Source organism: Macaca thibetana, chromosome 20 (assembly GCF_024542745.1).
Source record: "Macaca thibetana thibetana isolate TM-01 chromosome 20, ASM2454274v1, whole genome shotgun sequence".
NCBI lineage: Eukaryota > Metazoa > Chordata > Mammalia > Primates > Cercopithecidae > Macaca > Macaca thibetana.
Window position 1 is genome coordinate 70,023,988 of NC_065597.1, and position 17,245 is coordinate 70,041,232.

Sequence of the window (17,245 nt, forward strand, 5' to 3'; positions counted from 1 at the left end):
CAGTCCACAGTGGCTGACCAGCAAGATAGGATGGCCTCCATTTTACAGATGACAAGACTAAGGTTCAAGGACCTATGGGAATGGGACACCGAGCTGGGACTCCCATCACATCTTCAGAATGGCAGCCAGCTGCCTTGTCAAAATACCACTCCAATGTCCCTCCTGTCCTCATGTCTATGGGGACAGGCTAAATAAAGGCTCAGAAGGTGTCTGTTCAAATAAACATAGCTGTCTTCAGGGCAAGTGGACTTGAGCAGTAGACACCACTCACTCTTTGAAGCCCTAGGGTCTATCAAGCACTCATCAAAAACTGGCGGCTTTGCCTCTTAGCTTGTCAAAAGAAAAACTCAGCTGCTGGTGCAGCGGCTCCTTTCCGTAATCCCAGTGCTTTGGGAGGCCGAGGCAGGAGGATCATTTGAGGCCAGGAATTAGAGACAAGCCTGGGCAACAAAGTGAGACTCCATCTGTACAAAAATAAAAATAGCCAGATGTGGGAGCATGCATCTGTAGTTCCAGCTACTTGGGAGGCTGGGATGGAAATTTTGCTTAAACCCAGGAGTTCAAGGCTGCAGTGCGCTATGATGGCACCACTGCATGCCAGCCTGGGCAGCAGAGTGAGACCCCATCTCAAAAACAAATAAAATAGAGCGAATGCTACACACTTTCTGTCGCTCATCATCATGGCAATCTGGGTACAAAGCTCTGACCCCACCCATCTCTCATGGCTCTTCTCTTCCAAGTACCCCTCACAGCTCATGGACCAAACCCCCAGCCTCCCTGAGCTCTTCCTACTCTGTCATGTCACGTAAATCAATGGGTGTGCGTTGTCCCTTTGTCTAAACAATAAGCGTATTATCATTGGCCAGGAATGGCTGTTTCTATTTTTAATTTGTGCACCTCCACTCACCCACAGCATCTCGCATCTGGATTCGCATTCAGTAAGCACTCAATAAATGTGTCTTCTTCCTGCTGGTACAAGATATGTACAGGGGGTAGGGGTGGAATGTTGACAACTGGAAAATGAAAGTGTTTCAGAATTATGGAGCAAATGAACAGGGAGATGTATCGTCTATAATAAATATACCTCCGAAGAGCCTTAAAAGAAATCAATGAAGCACAACATCAAAGTCCCGGGGAGTGATAAATCAGGAGCCTGATAGACAAAAGTGCATCCAAAATCATTTAAAGTGCACCAGAAATCATTTATGTCTGAGTAATTAGAACACATTGGAATGACTCTGTGCCATTGAACTGAAATTGAGCAACATAATGTTTATGAAATCCCCATGGACTCGGGGAGGAAAACCAGAGATGAAAGTTGCATTGAAGATTCTCCCCACTGGCCCAGAGCCCTCCTGCATAGTCCCCAGGGGAGACCTAGGGGGAAATGAAATTTCTGTTTAGTCCGTGTGCAAATTTGCTTTCTTCTTCTAGTTAAAACATATCTGCAGTCCCAGTTGCTGAGAAAAAAAAATGTCAGGCTCAGGCTGTACGTGACAGGACAGGATCCCCCAACCACCTGATCCCCACCTCCCAACCAAGAGGGAATCTAAGACAGAAATGAGACCAGGTGGGCATCATTCCTATAAAGGAAAAGGCTGGCCTTCTTTCTCAGTGTTTAACACTCCCTCCACAGCCCCACTGACAGAAGTGGAGGGAACGGACCTCAGTCAAAGAGCTGGGACCCCGAAGGTCAGCATCAGGATTAAAAAAGTCCAAGGAAATTCTGCAGGAGGAGAATGGGAGATGAAGGATTCAGAGAGGAAAGAGGGACTTCTATGCCCATCCATAGAATCCAGTCTTCGGATGCTGGCTGGGGAAGGGAAAAAAAAAAAAAAAAAAAAAAAAAAAAACATCTACCTTGATTTGGGGAGTTAAATAAGGATGACAGAACCTTGAACTTGGAGACGTGCAAACAAGCCCTCAGACATCAAGTGTTCTTGTGATCTTTCCACTCAGTGATGGAACCTGGCCCCATAAACATGACCCCAATATGGTCCTGGTACTGGACTGCCTCCTCCCACGAAATGATGCTCTGAAATTGTCCATCAAATGAACCTGAGATGCTGCTGTCTTTATCAGCTCACAGATACCAAGAAAGGAAAATTCCTCTTGGAGTGTGACTTTTTCATTCCTCTCTCCTCTCAGTTTTACACCACAAATAACCTCAGCTTCTGAGAGCTATAATCAGGGCTGCAACCCTGTGCCATCAGCAGGAATGAAAGCAAGTGGAAGATCCCTGCATATATGGAGTGCAGATGAAAGTAATCTTGCACCCATGTATGGAAATATGTCTACTTACCCTCCCTTTGCCAAGAACCTGGAAGGCTTATACTGGGGAACCCACCTTCAACTGTGCAAATGCAGAGATACTGCAGGCATATGTGTGTTCTGAGCCTTGAAGGATGTCCACCCAGATGTTGGATGTGGGGCCTTCTCAATCCTGAAGGAAGCTTTGGCCATGCCACCAGCTTTTTCCCATCTTGGTACTCCTGTGATTCTGTCCCCTGCTCCAACTGAGGCCCCTCAAACAAACCTGAGAGATCTTCACAAAATGCAAATCCAATCACCTCCTCGAAAACCCATCAGGGCCCTCCCCTAGCCTTAGTCCCGTTCTCATGGGCGCTTGAGCTTCAGTCTTGTCATCTGTAAAATGGAGCCCATTCTATCTTGCTGGTCAGCCACTGTGGATTGAGTCCTTTCTATGTGCCAGGAAGGGGCCAGATCCATGTTTTGTGGGACCTGAGCCTAGATCAATTTGAGAGACCTCGTCAGGAAAAAGGACCCCAAATGATGAGTGCCTAGCTGGGTTTCTGCCTCACGGTGGCAATGAGGTCTTCAATGCTTAGGGTTAAAGACCAGCATCCTCACCATGGCCTGGCCTCACTGGAATGCTCCCCCTCCCTGAACTCCAGCTACTCTGGTTATCTTTTAGCAGTTCCCCCCCCCAAAAACAAAAACAAAAACAAAAACAAAAAACAAACCAAAAAAAAAAAACCACACTCCTCTGGCCACAGGGCCTTTGCACATGCTATTTCCTCTGCCTAGAATGCTCTACTCTCTCCTGACCTTGCTCTGTGATCTTGAGAGCTCAGCTCATGAGTCTCCTCCTGGGGAAACTCCAGACATATCCACCATGTATATCATGTTTTATTATAAGCGTCTTTCTCAGAGCCATTATCTACCTTGTGAAGCACTTTTCTTCATTGGTAGATACCCTTTTGTATGAGTATCTGCTTAATCTCTGTCTCACCCTACTAAACTGTAGGCTCTGGGAGGGTGAGTCCTAGTGTGTCTTGGCTTACAACTATAACATTAGCAGCTTCACAGGACCTGGTACGTGGTGGCTGCCCAATATTGCATGGATGGACAGATGGAGAGGTAGATGGGTGGATGAGTGGATGGGAAAGTGGGTGGGTGGGTGGATGGGAGAGTGATTGGGAGAGTAGATGAATGGATGGGAGAACTGATGGGAGAGTAGACAAATGAATGAATAAATGAATGCATGCATGGATGGATGAGAGTGGAAGGAAGAATGAATTAATGGATGGGTAGGAGAGTGGGTGGGTGGGTGGGAGAGCAGCTGTATGGATGGGAGGAATTAAGGGAGAGTAGATGAATGAATGAATGAATGGGAGAGTAGGTGGATGGGAGAGTAGATGGATAGATGGATCAAGTAATATTTCCATCCCAGCCTCCCAGGTAGCTGGAACTACTGGTGCATGCTACTACATCTGGCTATTTTTATTTAATTTTTTGTACAGATGGGGTCTCACTGTGTTGCCCAGGCTCATCTAATTCCTGGCCTTAAGTGATCCTCCTCCCTAAGCCTCCCAAAGTGCTGGGATTACAGATATGAGCCACTGCACCCAGCAGCTGAGTGATGGGAGAGTAGATGAATGGGTGGGTGGATGGATTGATGGATGCATGGATGGATACATGGATGGATGGTTGGGAGATTGGAAGGAAGGGTGAATGGATGGACGGATGGATGGATGGATGGGAGAGTGGGTGGGAGACTGGGTGGATGGATGGATGAGAGAGTAGATGGAGGGATGGATGGGAGAGTGGCTGGATGAACAGACAGATGGGTGAATCACTAGTTTTTGTTGAAAATGGTTTTTAAGATTGATCATTTTTATCAGTTGAAAGAAGCTGAGTACACAGAAGTACAAAGCAAAAGGCTACTGAAGGAAGAGAAAAGCCAGTGGAGGAGCCAAGGAACACAGCAGCAACAATGCTGTCCACCAAATCATTCATTTGTTCTGTTAGACTTCCTGTGCTCTTACACGTGCAGGCACTGAGGTGATGCTGGGGCTGCAGTGAGCTGTCAAACCAGATGTGTCAGAAGTGAGAAAGGAGATGAGAGAACAAATTAGAATACAGAGTGATTGACACTTTGATGAAGGAAGGAGATGGGGCCTGGGGTCCATGAAACCTACTGCCAAACTAACCCATACGGGTGAGTAAGGACCTGCCCTAGGTAAGCCAAGACCTTAAAGGTGAACCCAAGATTTCAGGGGAAGGCGGGCAGGGAGACTGGGTGGATTCCACTGGGTGGATTCCACTGGGTGGATTCGGGACGGAGATGTTGCCAACAGAGCACACGCGGGCCAGCAAGAAAGCATGCCACACCTAAGGATGTGGATGATGCTCTAGTTGGCTGCTGGGGAGATGTGGAAACAAACTAGGCTGGAGAGAAACACAAAGGCCATGTCACAGGATGCCCTGTAGGCTGTGTCAAGGAGTCTGGATTTTACCCTGAGAACCACAGCACACAACTTGAGTGTTAACATAGCCAGGGACTGGAGGGGTCTGATTTTTATTTATTTTTTTAGAGACAGAGTCTTGCTGTGTCACCCAGGCTGGAGTGCAGTGGTACAATTAGCTCACTGCAGCCTCAATCTCCTGGGCTCAAGCCATTCTCCTGCCTCAGTCTCTGGAGTGGCTGGGACTAATGACATGTGCCAACATGCCATTAAATTTTTCATTTCAAAATACATTTTTTTAATTTTCTAATTTTGTAGAGACAAAGTATCCCTATGTTTCCCTGACTGATCTCAAACCCCTGGCCTCAACTGACCCCCTGCTTCAACCTCCCACAGCACTGGGATTAACAGCATAAGCCACTGTGCCCAGCCTAATTTTTATTTTTCAACCTTGTACATCATGGTGTCTTTAAAACCCCTGCCCCGACTGCAGTTTTAGGTAAACCCCTATCCTGCCTATACCCATGTTCCTTGGTACACTTGCCTCACTAGGCATCAACTTGCTCTTCTGTTAAATGGGGACAACAGAACCCTGTAAGACACTCTGACAATCACATGAGGCTACAGGGATAAAACATGGGCCTAGTACACAGCAAGTGTGCAGCAGCAGTTCACTAGTCTTTCAACAAGAAGTGACTGAGAGTCTATTACATGCAGGCACAGGCATAGGTGCTAGGGATACAAGAGAGAACAAAACACTGGTAATGGGATAGGCTGATGATAACAGGATAGGCTGCTGGCATACTGGAAATTCACAAAACCCCCGCCCTCCTAGTGCAAGAGCTACTGCAAGCCAGCAAGCACCTAAAATACACTGGATGTCAGAGGGTGGCACTCAGTGTTGTGTGAGCATCAAAGCAAGGAAAAGAAGAAGGGTGCTGAGCAGGTCTTAGAGATTTAAACAGAGCCATCAAGGAAAACGTTGCAGAGAAGATAATATTTGAATAAAAACCCAAAGAAGGTGAGAGTACAAATTATGCTGATGTCGGTTTTGTCCTCCGCTCCGCCCCCACCGTCTCTACACAGTCCTCTGCCCCCCATCCCCACCTGCCATCCCCGCAGCTCCTAGAACAGAGTTCGACACAAAGTACGTGACCGATTAAAAAAAAATTATGAGATTAACAAGTCTTAGGGAAAAGCGTTCATGGCCAGGGGAACAGCATGTGTAGAGGCCACAAGGCATGAGGACCATGAAAAACAGTCAAGTTGAAATGCACCAGGATACTGGGGTCTGCCTTATACATGAGGGTTTGGATGCAGGTCATGGGGTCCCACTTGGTTTGGCCAAGCTCTGGCCTGGAGTGACCCTGGGTCAACCTTGGCTAACATGGTGGACATCCCTACATGCTTAACACCTGACACTACTCCAGGACGATCCTGCCCTTTGTCTCCACATGGAGGAAATAACCTCCTTGGATAAAAGCCTGGAAGATGACTTCTCCTCTGCCCCCAGCAGGCTGACTTTTCTCTAGAGTGGGAGGTGACAGGCATTCACATTCCACTCCTGTCTCAGGCAAGTGACAGAGAACGTAAGATGGCTGTGGGTTCTGCTGGTGATGGGATAGACCAATGGCATACTGGAAATTCACATTTAAAGTACAGCTCTCCTTTCTGTAAAATGAGATAGCATCTACCAATTCGGGTAATGAATACATAACTTAAATGCAAGCCATGGGAGTTTGGAAGAAGGACCCAGGTAGTTTCAGGTGGTTCGGTCCATTTGGGTACACAGCACAGAGCCCTCTCGCCTCCCTCCAGTAATTTTATTTCTTAGCAAAATCATTACTGAGAATATTGAACTCCCTTACAGAGATGTATTTGCTCCCCTTATCTTCCTTCCGTCTTTCTTGATTAAAAGCTATGTGTGATATTTGTAGTTATCAAACATCAATATTTGGCATGGATTTACGAAACAGATATGGGGGAAAGAAAGGAATCTGACCATTTCTGTAAAGGGTAAAACCTTGAGCAAACAGACTGCATTTCTTATTAGGGGCACTAAAGAGCAGAGATGCATTTCAGAAGGGACCACCCGGACTGCGCCCAGCAGGCTTTTGTGAAACCAATGATCAGGGCTAAAAATTAGATTCTGGATTTCATCAGGAAAGTCAGCAACCTTCAGAGGATAGGGGACAGGAGGGAGAGTTAAGCAGTGTATCTCACAACTGTTAGCCCTACAACTATTACAGGGCTTTGCAGCCTTCTTCCCTACAGAGCTCAGACAACTCCAGCACTCAAACTGGGCAGAGCGGAAATAATCAATAATAATAATTAAACCTTCTCCAGTGCCCTCTCCTAAGGCTTTACCTATATTAACTCATTGAATCCTCATAGCAACTTGTTTTATCAACTCTGTGTTACAGATAGGAAAAGTTACAGCACAGAGAGGTCAAGCCACTGGTCCAGGCTTCCACAACAAGTAGGCGGCAGGGCTGGAATTCAAGGCTGCAGCGTGGTTCCCAGCCATGCACAGAACCGCTTCGCCATAGTGCCCCTCCACCCCGTGGCCACGTGTGGACCCCCACACCTCCACAGCTGCCCAGAATCATGGTATGCTATGTGTTCAGAGGGCTGCTGCTGTTATGGAAACAGAGCCCTTGGTTCCCGTGCTACACCCTTGCGACACTGACCCAGTCAGTCGAGACTCAGAGTGCCCCTCCGTGAAGTGGGGGTAATAACAACCACGCTTGCCCCCGGGGTGTTGTGACAATTCACAATATATGCATTCAGAGAATGAGCGTGCAAGTGGGATTCGTAGTCATTCCTGGTGGGAGTGAGCATTGGTATAACCACTTGGGGCCACTTTTGGACAGCAGCTACTCAAACCAAGCATGTGCCTATTCTGTGACCAGAGACACACTCCTAGGTGTATTCCCCAGATAAATGAGTATGTAGGTCCACCAAACAACAGGTGCAAGGGTGCATACAGCCCCAAACTACAAACAACCCCAATGCTCATCCATGGGAGAACGGATACGTCATGGTCCAATCATACAATGAAATACTGTCCAACCTTTAAAAAGAGTAGCTAGTGGTGCATGCAATAGCATAAGTGATTCTCCTAGGGATGCTGTGGAGGGAAAGAAGGCAGATACACATGGACTGCAGGGGTCCATTTATACAGATTTCAGAAATGAGCCCAGTGGAATTAGAAAGGCAGTGACCTCAGATTGGGGCAGGTAAGTGCTGACAGGGAGAAGTATGAGGGAGCCTTCTGGGATAGTTTAAATCAACAGAGCTGACACTTTCACTCATTCATTTCAAGAACAAGCCTTTATTGAGCACCTACTGTATTTTAGGCACCCCAACAGGAGATAGGAAGGAGAAAAGACCTTCACTCCCCATCCGTAGTTCAATGCCAACATTGAAACCTGTCAGTATCATCACCGTGTCTCCAGGGGGCATAGCCATCCTCAGAGATTAGGGGAAATCACTAAATAGATTTCCCCTCTTATCTGGCAGAAAGCAGCAGAGAGAAATGGCAGGGATGTTCACCGGAGCAGCAGACCCTGCGCTGGCTGTGCCCGAGGTCAACAGTGCCACTTAGCATTTCATCCCAGGAAGTCCAGCTTCCTTTAATCAAAACCACGTGGCCAACATCACGGGTGATATTTTGAAGGGGAAGAATTTAAGCCTGCATGTCTCACTGCCCCGAGTATCAGCTTTGTCCTCCTGCTCCTAATGCCGTTATCTCGTCCGCACACTTGGTTTTCTGCCGAGCAGATGCTGTAGAAGGCACATTAGCGGTGAGAAGCAGAGCGTGCCCAGGAGTCTGGGTGTAGAGCTGGTGACCCCTCGGCTCCCCAGCCCACTCCAGCGAGGAGACATAGTGAAAAATACCCAGGAGGGACCAAGGCTTCCTGCAGCCTCCCAGGCTCCTAAGCCAGGTCCCAGGGAGACGTTTCTAAAATGCAAATCGGATCCAGACAATCACCAGCTTAAAACCTTTCAGTAGCCACACACTAATCACAGCAAAAACTCAATTTCTTAACTACTATGGAGCACTGGGGCATGCCTGCGTCTCCTGCCAACCCCTGACATCCCCTCCTCCAGTCTATAACAGACCCAAGTTCATGCCTATGTTTCTGATGATTCTGTTCCTTCTACCTGGAGCTGCCCATCTCCTGCAATCAGTGTTATGACTCCGTCTTGTCCTTTGAGACTCTAAGTTTCACCTCCTCTGTGATGCCTTCCCTACCTGTTTGCACCGCCACTCAACTTTGCATTCTTCCTACACTACAAAGCAATCAGATTGTGCCTCAGTTATGGGCTACTTCTTATTCACCCTGTGTCCTCCTCACAGACTGCAAGCCCTTTGAGGGCAGGGTTTGAGTCTTAGTCACATGCATATCTTCCAGCTCTTAGCAGTGACTGCAATATAGTTTAAGGAGTTGGGGGTGGAATGAGGACGAGATGAGAAGGAGAAGTGAGGGAGAGAGGAGGTGAGGGAGAGAGGAGGTGAACGAGAGAGGAGGTGAGGAAGGAAAGGAGGGAGGAATGAGGGTGGAGGGTATTTTGTGGTTGGAGAGCAACGCAACCACAGTGATTTAGGAAGAATCTCTGAACAAGGCTTTTCTGATGAATCTGGATGAATGGTTAGGAATTTGGATAGTCAGATTTGAGGGGAGAATTCAAGCAGAAAGGATAGCCTAAGCAAAGGTCTGCAGTCAGGGAACATGGGGCATGGACACTGGAGGACAGAGTGGGAGGAGAGTAGCATATAAGGTTGGAGAGAGAAGCCACCAGATAGTATCCAAATGCCAAGCCTGAAATCAGAGGACCTTGCTCTCTACTCTCACATCACAGAGAGCTGCTGAAATATGCTGGAAAGGAGGAGTCATGGTTCAGCAAGTGAGCTGACCAGTCAGATAGTGGGTCAACTAGAGACATGCCATGGGCAACCTCTGCTAACTTCGGATTGAGAGTAAGACAGGAAAATGCCAAGGATGCCAGGGAGGAGGGAGGACAGCTATGTCTATGAATATAGAGAAAGAGAAGCAACGGGAAAGGTGGGACAGCTTATGGGTTCCATGATGGCTGCTACAAGTCTCTATGAGACACCTGGAGTTGGGACAGCATCTGTGTTGGCACTCTCCCCTCCTGTTCTCAAGGCAGACATTACCAATCAAGAGTACCACTCTTCTATACCAAGGAAGACATTACTAATCAATGATGCCAGTCTCCCCTCCTAGACCCAAGGCAGACTTACTCATCAATGGCACCACTCTCCCCTCCTAGACCCACGGCAGACATTACTAATCAATGGTGCCACTCTCCCCTCCTATACCTGAGGCAGATATTACTCATAAATGGCACCACTCTACCCTACTGAGGACAGATATAGCCTTGGCATCCTTGACCTGGGACTGGGTCTAACCTCCACTCCCATCTGACTGCCATCTATAAATGAGGTGTTACCTATTCTCCATATACGGTTACAGGCATCATAACCTGGGATCAGGGATGTGAGAGCAGAAAGAGCCTGAGAAACCCTCATTTCACAGACACAGAAGCCAAAGTCCTTGGATAGTTGGTGGTGGAATCAGAGATGAATTTCAGTCCAATGTGCCCCATCTCTTTTTTCTACATTCTGCTGCATCTTGGTGGGTAAAACAGGGAACAAGCCTGTCAGCACTCGCAGCAACTAGAAACCAGAGCAGAAAGGACAAGCAAACCTTCCTCATGAAGAGACTGGCGTCAAAACTGAGTCAATGCTCAGCGGAAACGAAGGCCGGGTGAGTGGGTGTGTGTGCGCAGGCTGTAGGGAAGGCAACAGGAGCTTCACTTCCATCCCTCTGAACAGCACAGATCACTTTTGCTAAATTCCAAAAGGTGGCAGCATTCCATCAAATATTCATTTGCTGAGCCTGCAGCAGGGGACATCCTACAGAGGTGACATGGTCAGGAAGTTAAGACGTCTAGATGGCCAGGGGATAACGAAGTCTGGAGGGTCAAACACTGATGTGGTCTCATTCCTGGGGGGCCCATGAGCCCCTTTTCTGCAAGAAAAAGGGAAAATGCTGGAGAGAAATAGCAGCACACTTGGCCCCAAGAAGAGGAGAAATCCAGACTCATCCCGGGACTGTATCTGCATGGACAGACCTCAGTGCAGCTCCATGATCAGTAGCATGTGGGCAGGACCCATGACTTACCTCTAACCAACAGAAAAGATGATGGGCATCCCGTGATTATGTCGGGACATGTGTACACAAGACTCCATGTTGCTAACGTGCACTAGAGAGACACTCCTGGGAAAAGCACACTGTCACATTGTAAACTGCCTGTGGAGAGGGCCATGTGGCAGGGAACTGCAGGTGGTGTCTAGCGTCTGAGGGCCTGCATCCTACAGCCACAAGAAACTGAATTATTCCAACAACCAGTGAGCTTACAAAGGGACCCTGAGCTCCAGATGAAACCCGCATCTCCTGCCAACTCCCTTGATTGCAGTTTGGTGAGACCCTAAGCAGACAACCCAGTTCAGCTGTGTCCAAACCTAAGACCAATGGAAGCCGTAAGATGGTAGATAGGTGTTTTTTGAAGCCACTCAGTCTCTTATAGTCTCTTAAGCAGGCACAAAAAATGAATTTTTTGTTATTTTTATTACAGAAAAGTACAGGAGTAATGAAATATGGACCTGGAATGAGGCAGAACAAAGTAAAAATTTGGGTTATCCCACTTAACTTCACTATGTTTGCTGCCTTGGGTATAGGAGTGGAGAGTGACACCATTGATTAGTAATGTCTGCTTTGAGTATAGAACAGGGGAATGGCACTGTTGATTACTAATGTCTGCCTTGGGTACAGGAGGTGAGAATGGCACTATCGATTAGTAATGTCTGCCTTGGGTATAGGAGAGTATATTTCTACTATATCAAGAAAGAGAGAAAAAATAATAGTACGGTTCTTATGCTGGACGGCATCACTTCCACGGGTTCAGGATGCGTTTGCTCCAGAGTGAACCCAAAAGGGAACATGTACCTGCAAGTTTCTCACTCAGTCTCATTCCCAAGTGCCTCTCCATCATGTGGCCACATGATCACAGATGTCACAGATGACTCCAGTGTTTACAGACAGGTATGTTTCATTCATCCAGCATGCCAGCTCAACACAATCACTTCATCTGGCATCTAAGCAAAGATCCTCATTTTTTCTAATAGTCAGGAAAGTGTGGCTGTATTTGATGTATCAAGGGGCAGAAAGATTGGTCTCTAACAGGACTTGTGCAAGTAACTGACCAAGTGTGATTTTTATGTTACCTGATGACGCTGGAATTAACTTTGCACCCAAGACACAGGTTCCCAGGAATGCTCCCTGCATCACCAAACAGAACCTGCTGGCCTTCCCCTCAGCTCAACGCAGCATGGGCAACAGCCCGATCTGGGTCTGAATTTCAGACTGCTTCCCTATTAGCTATGAGACTGTGCAAGTCATGCCCTGAGCCTCAGTTTCCCCACTTGTAATCAAGGGGTTTGGATAGGTCTTCCCTCCTTGTACTACTCTGGGGAGAGAAAGATACAATGCCTGTGAAACGGTGGGTGCAATGCCAGGTACTTCCTAGTTCCCAAAGATGCTACCTATTATGATTATTTTATTCTGCATGCTGGCAAAATGTACTTTCTGCATCCAGGGAAAGCCCTTTCTGGGAGACAGTGCCAAAGCAGAGAGGTGGAGGTAAGAAAAAGTACAGCTGACTGGTGACACAGGGCAGTGACTAGGAAGGGCGGTGAGATGCCATGGCCTGGAGCATTCTGCATTCTGGAGCAGGTAAGGGCCAAAGAGTCTGTCCAGAGGCCACATTTAGTCTTGCAAACCCCATTTTCACTCCTCTAGAGGAACGTCACAGCATTTCCATGACAAGGGAGAATGAAACTTGAATGAATATGCCGTCAGCTCTCCTGGAAAACCTTCTAAACAGTCCAGAACACACTGCTTAATTTCATAAATAGTTATTACTAGTACTAGTATTATTATTACTACATTATTACTACTATTATTACTACTGCTTCTTACTATATTACATTATTACAACATTATTACTAATATTATGTTATTACTACCACTGTCAAAGAACATAACTGCTCACTATAGAAAAAATAAATAAAAGAGTCTAAAGAAAAATGCAAAAACCAGCAATTTAGTTGAACTTTCCATCTGCCTTTCTGACATCTCTCTGAACTCAGAGAAATGGAGATCTATGAATACAGTTTGCACATAACTGGAATCATATAATACAGGCTGTATTTCTCACTCAACAATATGTCATGTGCATCTTTCCAAGTCAATAAACATAAATCCTCACCATGAAATCCTAGCAGCAGCTTGGAATTGGACTTTATGGATACACACAATTGACTTAAACCATCCCTTATTGAGGGATATTGAGGGTGCATCTTTTGAAAAATTATTTTTGCCACTACAATCATCCCCTTAATAAATATACAAACACATCTCATACGTGTACAATCATCTCCAAGGTGCAAATTCCCAGAAGCGTAATTGCTAGATCAAAGATGGAACACATTTTGCATTTTGACACATGTGAATATGAGACAATCTGCCATCCAGAGACGGTCAGGCTAACTTATGCTGCCCCCAGTAGAGGTTGTGAAAATGACTGCTTCCATCCATGACCCATTCCAAGGCAAGACAGGAGGCTGAGCTGTGAGAGTCCAGCCAGAAGCACCCAGCCCAGCAGGCCTTCTACAGTCAGAGGCTGGATAAGAAGGAGCGAGTTAAGGCAATTGGATCCTCACAACATGAATCTCTGCAAACCTAGAAGACTCTATAGCCTCCAGAGGAGAAACCAGCAGGACACCATCATCCCTTTCACTAGAGAGAACGCATCAGCCTCCATGAGTTAGGTTGGGGGCCAGGAAATACCTGACCCAACCCAAGACAGCTGGAAATCTAGCAGGCACAGGCACTATTCGAACCACTGGGGAAATGGAACCCTCTCTGACACCTTTGATCCTAGTGTGAGCAATTAGCTTTTTCAACTACTTTCCCTTCAAAAGCGTCTGCACCACCAACATCAAGTCTTTTTAATATGTCACTTTCCTGCTCCACGCCTCATTTCCCCATCTGCAAAATGGGTTTAGTATCTTTGTTTTCTTTCCACAGACTCAGTGTGACATTACAAGCATCCTGGGTGGAACTGCAAGACATAGTTATTCCAATATTATGAAGAGTGTGGTGGCCAGCCTCCAAGATGGCCCCATGATCCCCCCTCCAGGTACTCATGCCCTCGTATGGTATGCTCTCACAATCTCCTGAGGATTATGTTGTATGAATGATTAAATACAGCAGAGGCGATGGCACAGGACATCTGTGGCTACGTCATCTAAGGGATGCACAGGAATTCACTGCCATCATCCCCTGTGGCTTCTACTTTGCTCTTAATCTCTCAGATCTCTCACCCTGGGAGACACCATCCACCATGTCCTGAGGACACTCAAGCAGCTCTGTGGCCTCCTGACAATAGCTGTTAGGTGAACCACCTTGGGCGCAGACCCTCTAGCCCCACTTCAGCCTTCAGAAGACAGCAGCCCCAGCTCACATGGGACCCTGAGCCAGACCACCAAGCAAACCACTCCCAGATTCCTGACCTGCCGAAACTGTGAGATAATGAAAGTCTGCTGTTTGAAGTCACTAAGTTCAGGGTAATTGTCACGTGCAAGAGACAGCCGATACAATACTTTCCTGCTTCACACATCATTTTTCCATCTATCCAAAACAGGAACAATATTTCACAGACTTGATGTGAAGCTGCAAGACTCCTGGTCCTCCAATGATGTGGTTGGGTCAGAGGGTAAGTCCAGGCTGTGTTACCATGGGCAATTACTTTGAGTTTCGGTTTCCTAAGTCACAAAATGAGGACAGAAACAGCACTTACCTTACGGAGTCATCGAGAGGATGTTAAAACAACAGAGATCGAACATTTGGTCAACTGAGAAGTGGGATAAGAAAGCTGGGTGTGTGGTTGTCATTTTTCATCATCCCTTTCCTCTTCTTCCTCCTCTTCTTGGCATTGCAGGTAAACACCACTTTCAGATGATCCATTAATGAGGTTTATTATAAAAACTCAGCCTGAAAAGTCATTTTGGAGGAAGAGACAAGCACCTAGCAGTGGGCCCTTAAAGATTCCAGTTTGGACCAAGGGTCAGCATAGATTAGGGCATAAAGAGGAGGGAACATTCCAAATACAGAGCACACTCATGGACAAGGCCCAGGGCCAAGCAGACTTTTTGTTTTTTTGTTTTTGAGACAGGGTCTCACTCTGTTTGCCCAGGCTGGAGTGCAGTGGCACAATCATGGCTCACTGCAGCCTCCACCTCCTGGGCTCAAGCAATCCTCCCACCTCAGCCTCCTGAGTGGCCGAGACTGCAGGTGCACACCACCACACTCAGCTAATTTTTTTTTTTTTTTTTTTTTTTTTTGAGACGGAATCTCACTCTCTTCCAGGCTGGAGTGCGGTGGCACGATCTCAGCTCATTGCAAGCTCTGCCTCCCAGGTTCACGCCATTCTCCTGCCTCAGCTTCCTGAGTAGCTGGGACTACAGGCGCCCGCCACCACACCCGGCTATTACTATTATTATTATTATTTTCTACTTTTAGTAGGGACGGGGTTTCACTGTGTTAGCCGGGATGGACTCGATCTCCTGACCTCATGATCAGCCCGCCTCGGCCTCCCAAAGTGCTGGGATTACAGGCGTGAGCCGCTGTGCCTGGCCTAATTTGTGTATTTTTTGTAGAGATGTTGCCCAGGCTGGCTGGTCTCCAACTCCTGAGTTCAAGCAATCCTCTTACCTTGGCCTCCCAAAGTGCTGGGATTATAGGTGTGATCCATTGTGCCTAGCCATGAACATCTTTTGATAAAAGAATTTACTCTCAGCCTTTCACTTACCACTATCACAACGTCTCACCATACCTACATTATGATTTCCATTCTGTTATGTCCATACCATTTTTTTTTTGTCTTTGAGTCAACTCACTTTTGTTTTTTAACTTAAGTATGTTTGAAGGAAATTTCATACCACTGCCATTAACGGAAAGCCACTAGTGATGGCTATAAAGAGAAGATCATCATAAAATGAAATACATAATGACGAACACCAAACAACACAGTCTGTGTGCCCCTTGAAGGTGCCATCGCAAGGTCACCAACAACACACAAACAGGTTACACTTGAGGAATGCACCACACCATGATTGCATTGCCGAGTGTCTTTGCATGAGCGATTTCAGAAGTATCTGTGCAGGGAACTTCCTGGCCGCTGTATCCATGGGTGACAGATGAGGAATGCACAGGAATTCACTGCCATCGTCCCAAGTTATGAGCCCCAGTGACTCCAAGCCCAAGACCACGATGCAGGACCCCAGGGCACTCAGTGAGCATTCCTGTCCTTACCAGGAAGACAGCCCAATGACAGTCGACCTCTTCATGTGCTCCCACAACCTGGGGCCCTCACACCAGGGGGCAGAGGGACTGACCTGCAGCCTTGTCACCAACCACTGTGCCCACATCTGTCCATCAAGAGGACGTGGTCTTTTTAGAGGACAGAATACAGCTCTCACGCCATGCACCAGAGGCTGGGAATACGGGCCAGGTGTTTCCTAATAGAAATTGTGCACATGATCGGGAAAATTTATTCCCCTCAAATCCAGTTACTTCTCCAGCAAGATCAGTTTCAGGTAAAAACCATTCCCGGTGATTGATGACCGAGACCAAAGAGGCTGAAAAGGATGCAAAAGGAGTTTCAAAATCTAATCTGTTCAGCAAAATGCTTCTACTTACGGAGTCTTGCAGACTGTTCTTGGCACCGGGGAGGAGGGTTGAATTTTCAGACTTGTACTCCTGGCAAAAAAACAAACAAATAGAAAAAAAGGTTGAAGAAGCCGGGTTGAAGAAAAAAATTCTAACTTGGAGTAATCCAGTTTAGCACGACCCCCAGAACATCTCACCACGTTTAGCCATAGTACCCTCTGTCTCTCCACCCATCCCCTGCAGGGGTTGAGACCTGCGTTGCCCTGCACAGTGGCCATTACCCAATCTGGCTATGGAGCCCTGTGGCTAGTCTCATTGAAATGGCCTATATACATAAAACACTCACTGGGTTTTCAGGACATGATGAAGAAAATGAATATAAAATATCTCATTAATATTAATATTTCATTATTTTTATATCGATTACATGTTAGAATGACATTTAATAATATATAAAAATAAAATATATTGCTATGTTTAAAAATGTAAATATATTAAGACTATCTCAAAGGAAATTTATTATTACAGTTAATTTCATCCGTTTCTTTTTACTTTTTAATGTGGCCACCAGCAAACGCTAAATTGCATCTCTGACTCCCCTGACACCCCTGAGGCAGCGCTGGTCCGGATGTTTCTCAGTGTGGACTCCTCGTCCCAACCCGAAGACGCTGGGGGTCCCTAACCTTCCACCTTCCACTCCAGCAACAGTTTGCA

At 46.7% G+C, this 17,245-nt stretch overlaps 1 protein-coding gene across 4 annotated transcripts in view; it reads right to left on the reverse strand.

Moving 5' to 3' along the window:
• Nucleotides 1-17,245, reverse strand: part of RBFOX1 (RNA binding fox-1 homolog 1) — a 2,487,135-nt gene that overhangs the window by 2,092,768 nt on the left and 377,122 nt on the right. For all 4 annotated transcript variants that reach the window (XM_050774301.1, XM_050774299.1, XM_050774300.1 and 1 more), the window contains exon 3: nt 16,562-16,621. In XM_050774301.1, the coding sequence (XP_050630258.1) occupies nt 16,562-16,621 (60 nt within the window). The remainder of the gene's footprint in view (nt 1-16,561; nt 16,622-17,245) is intronic.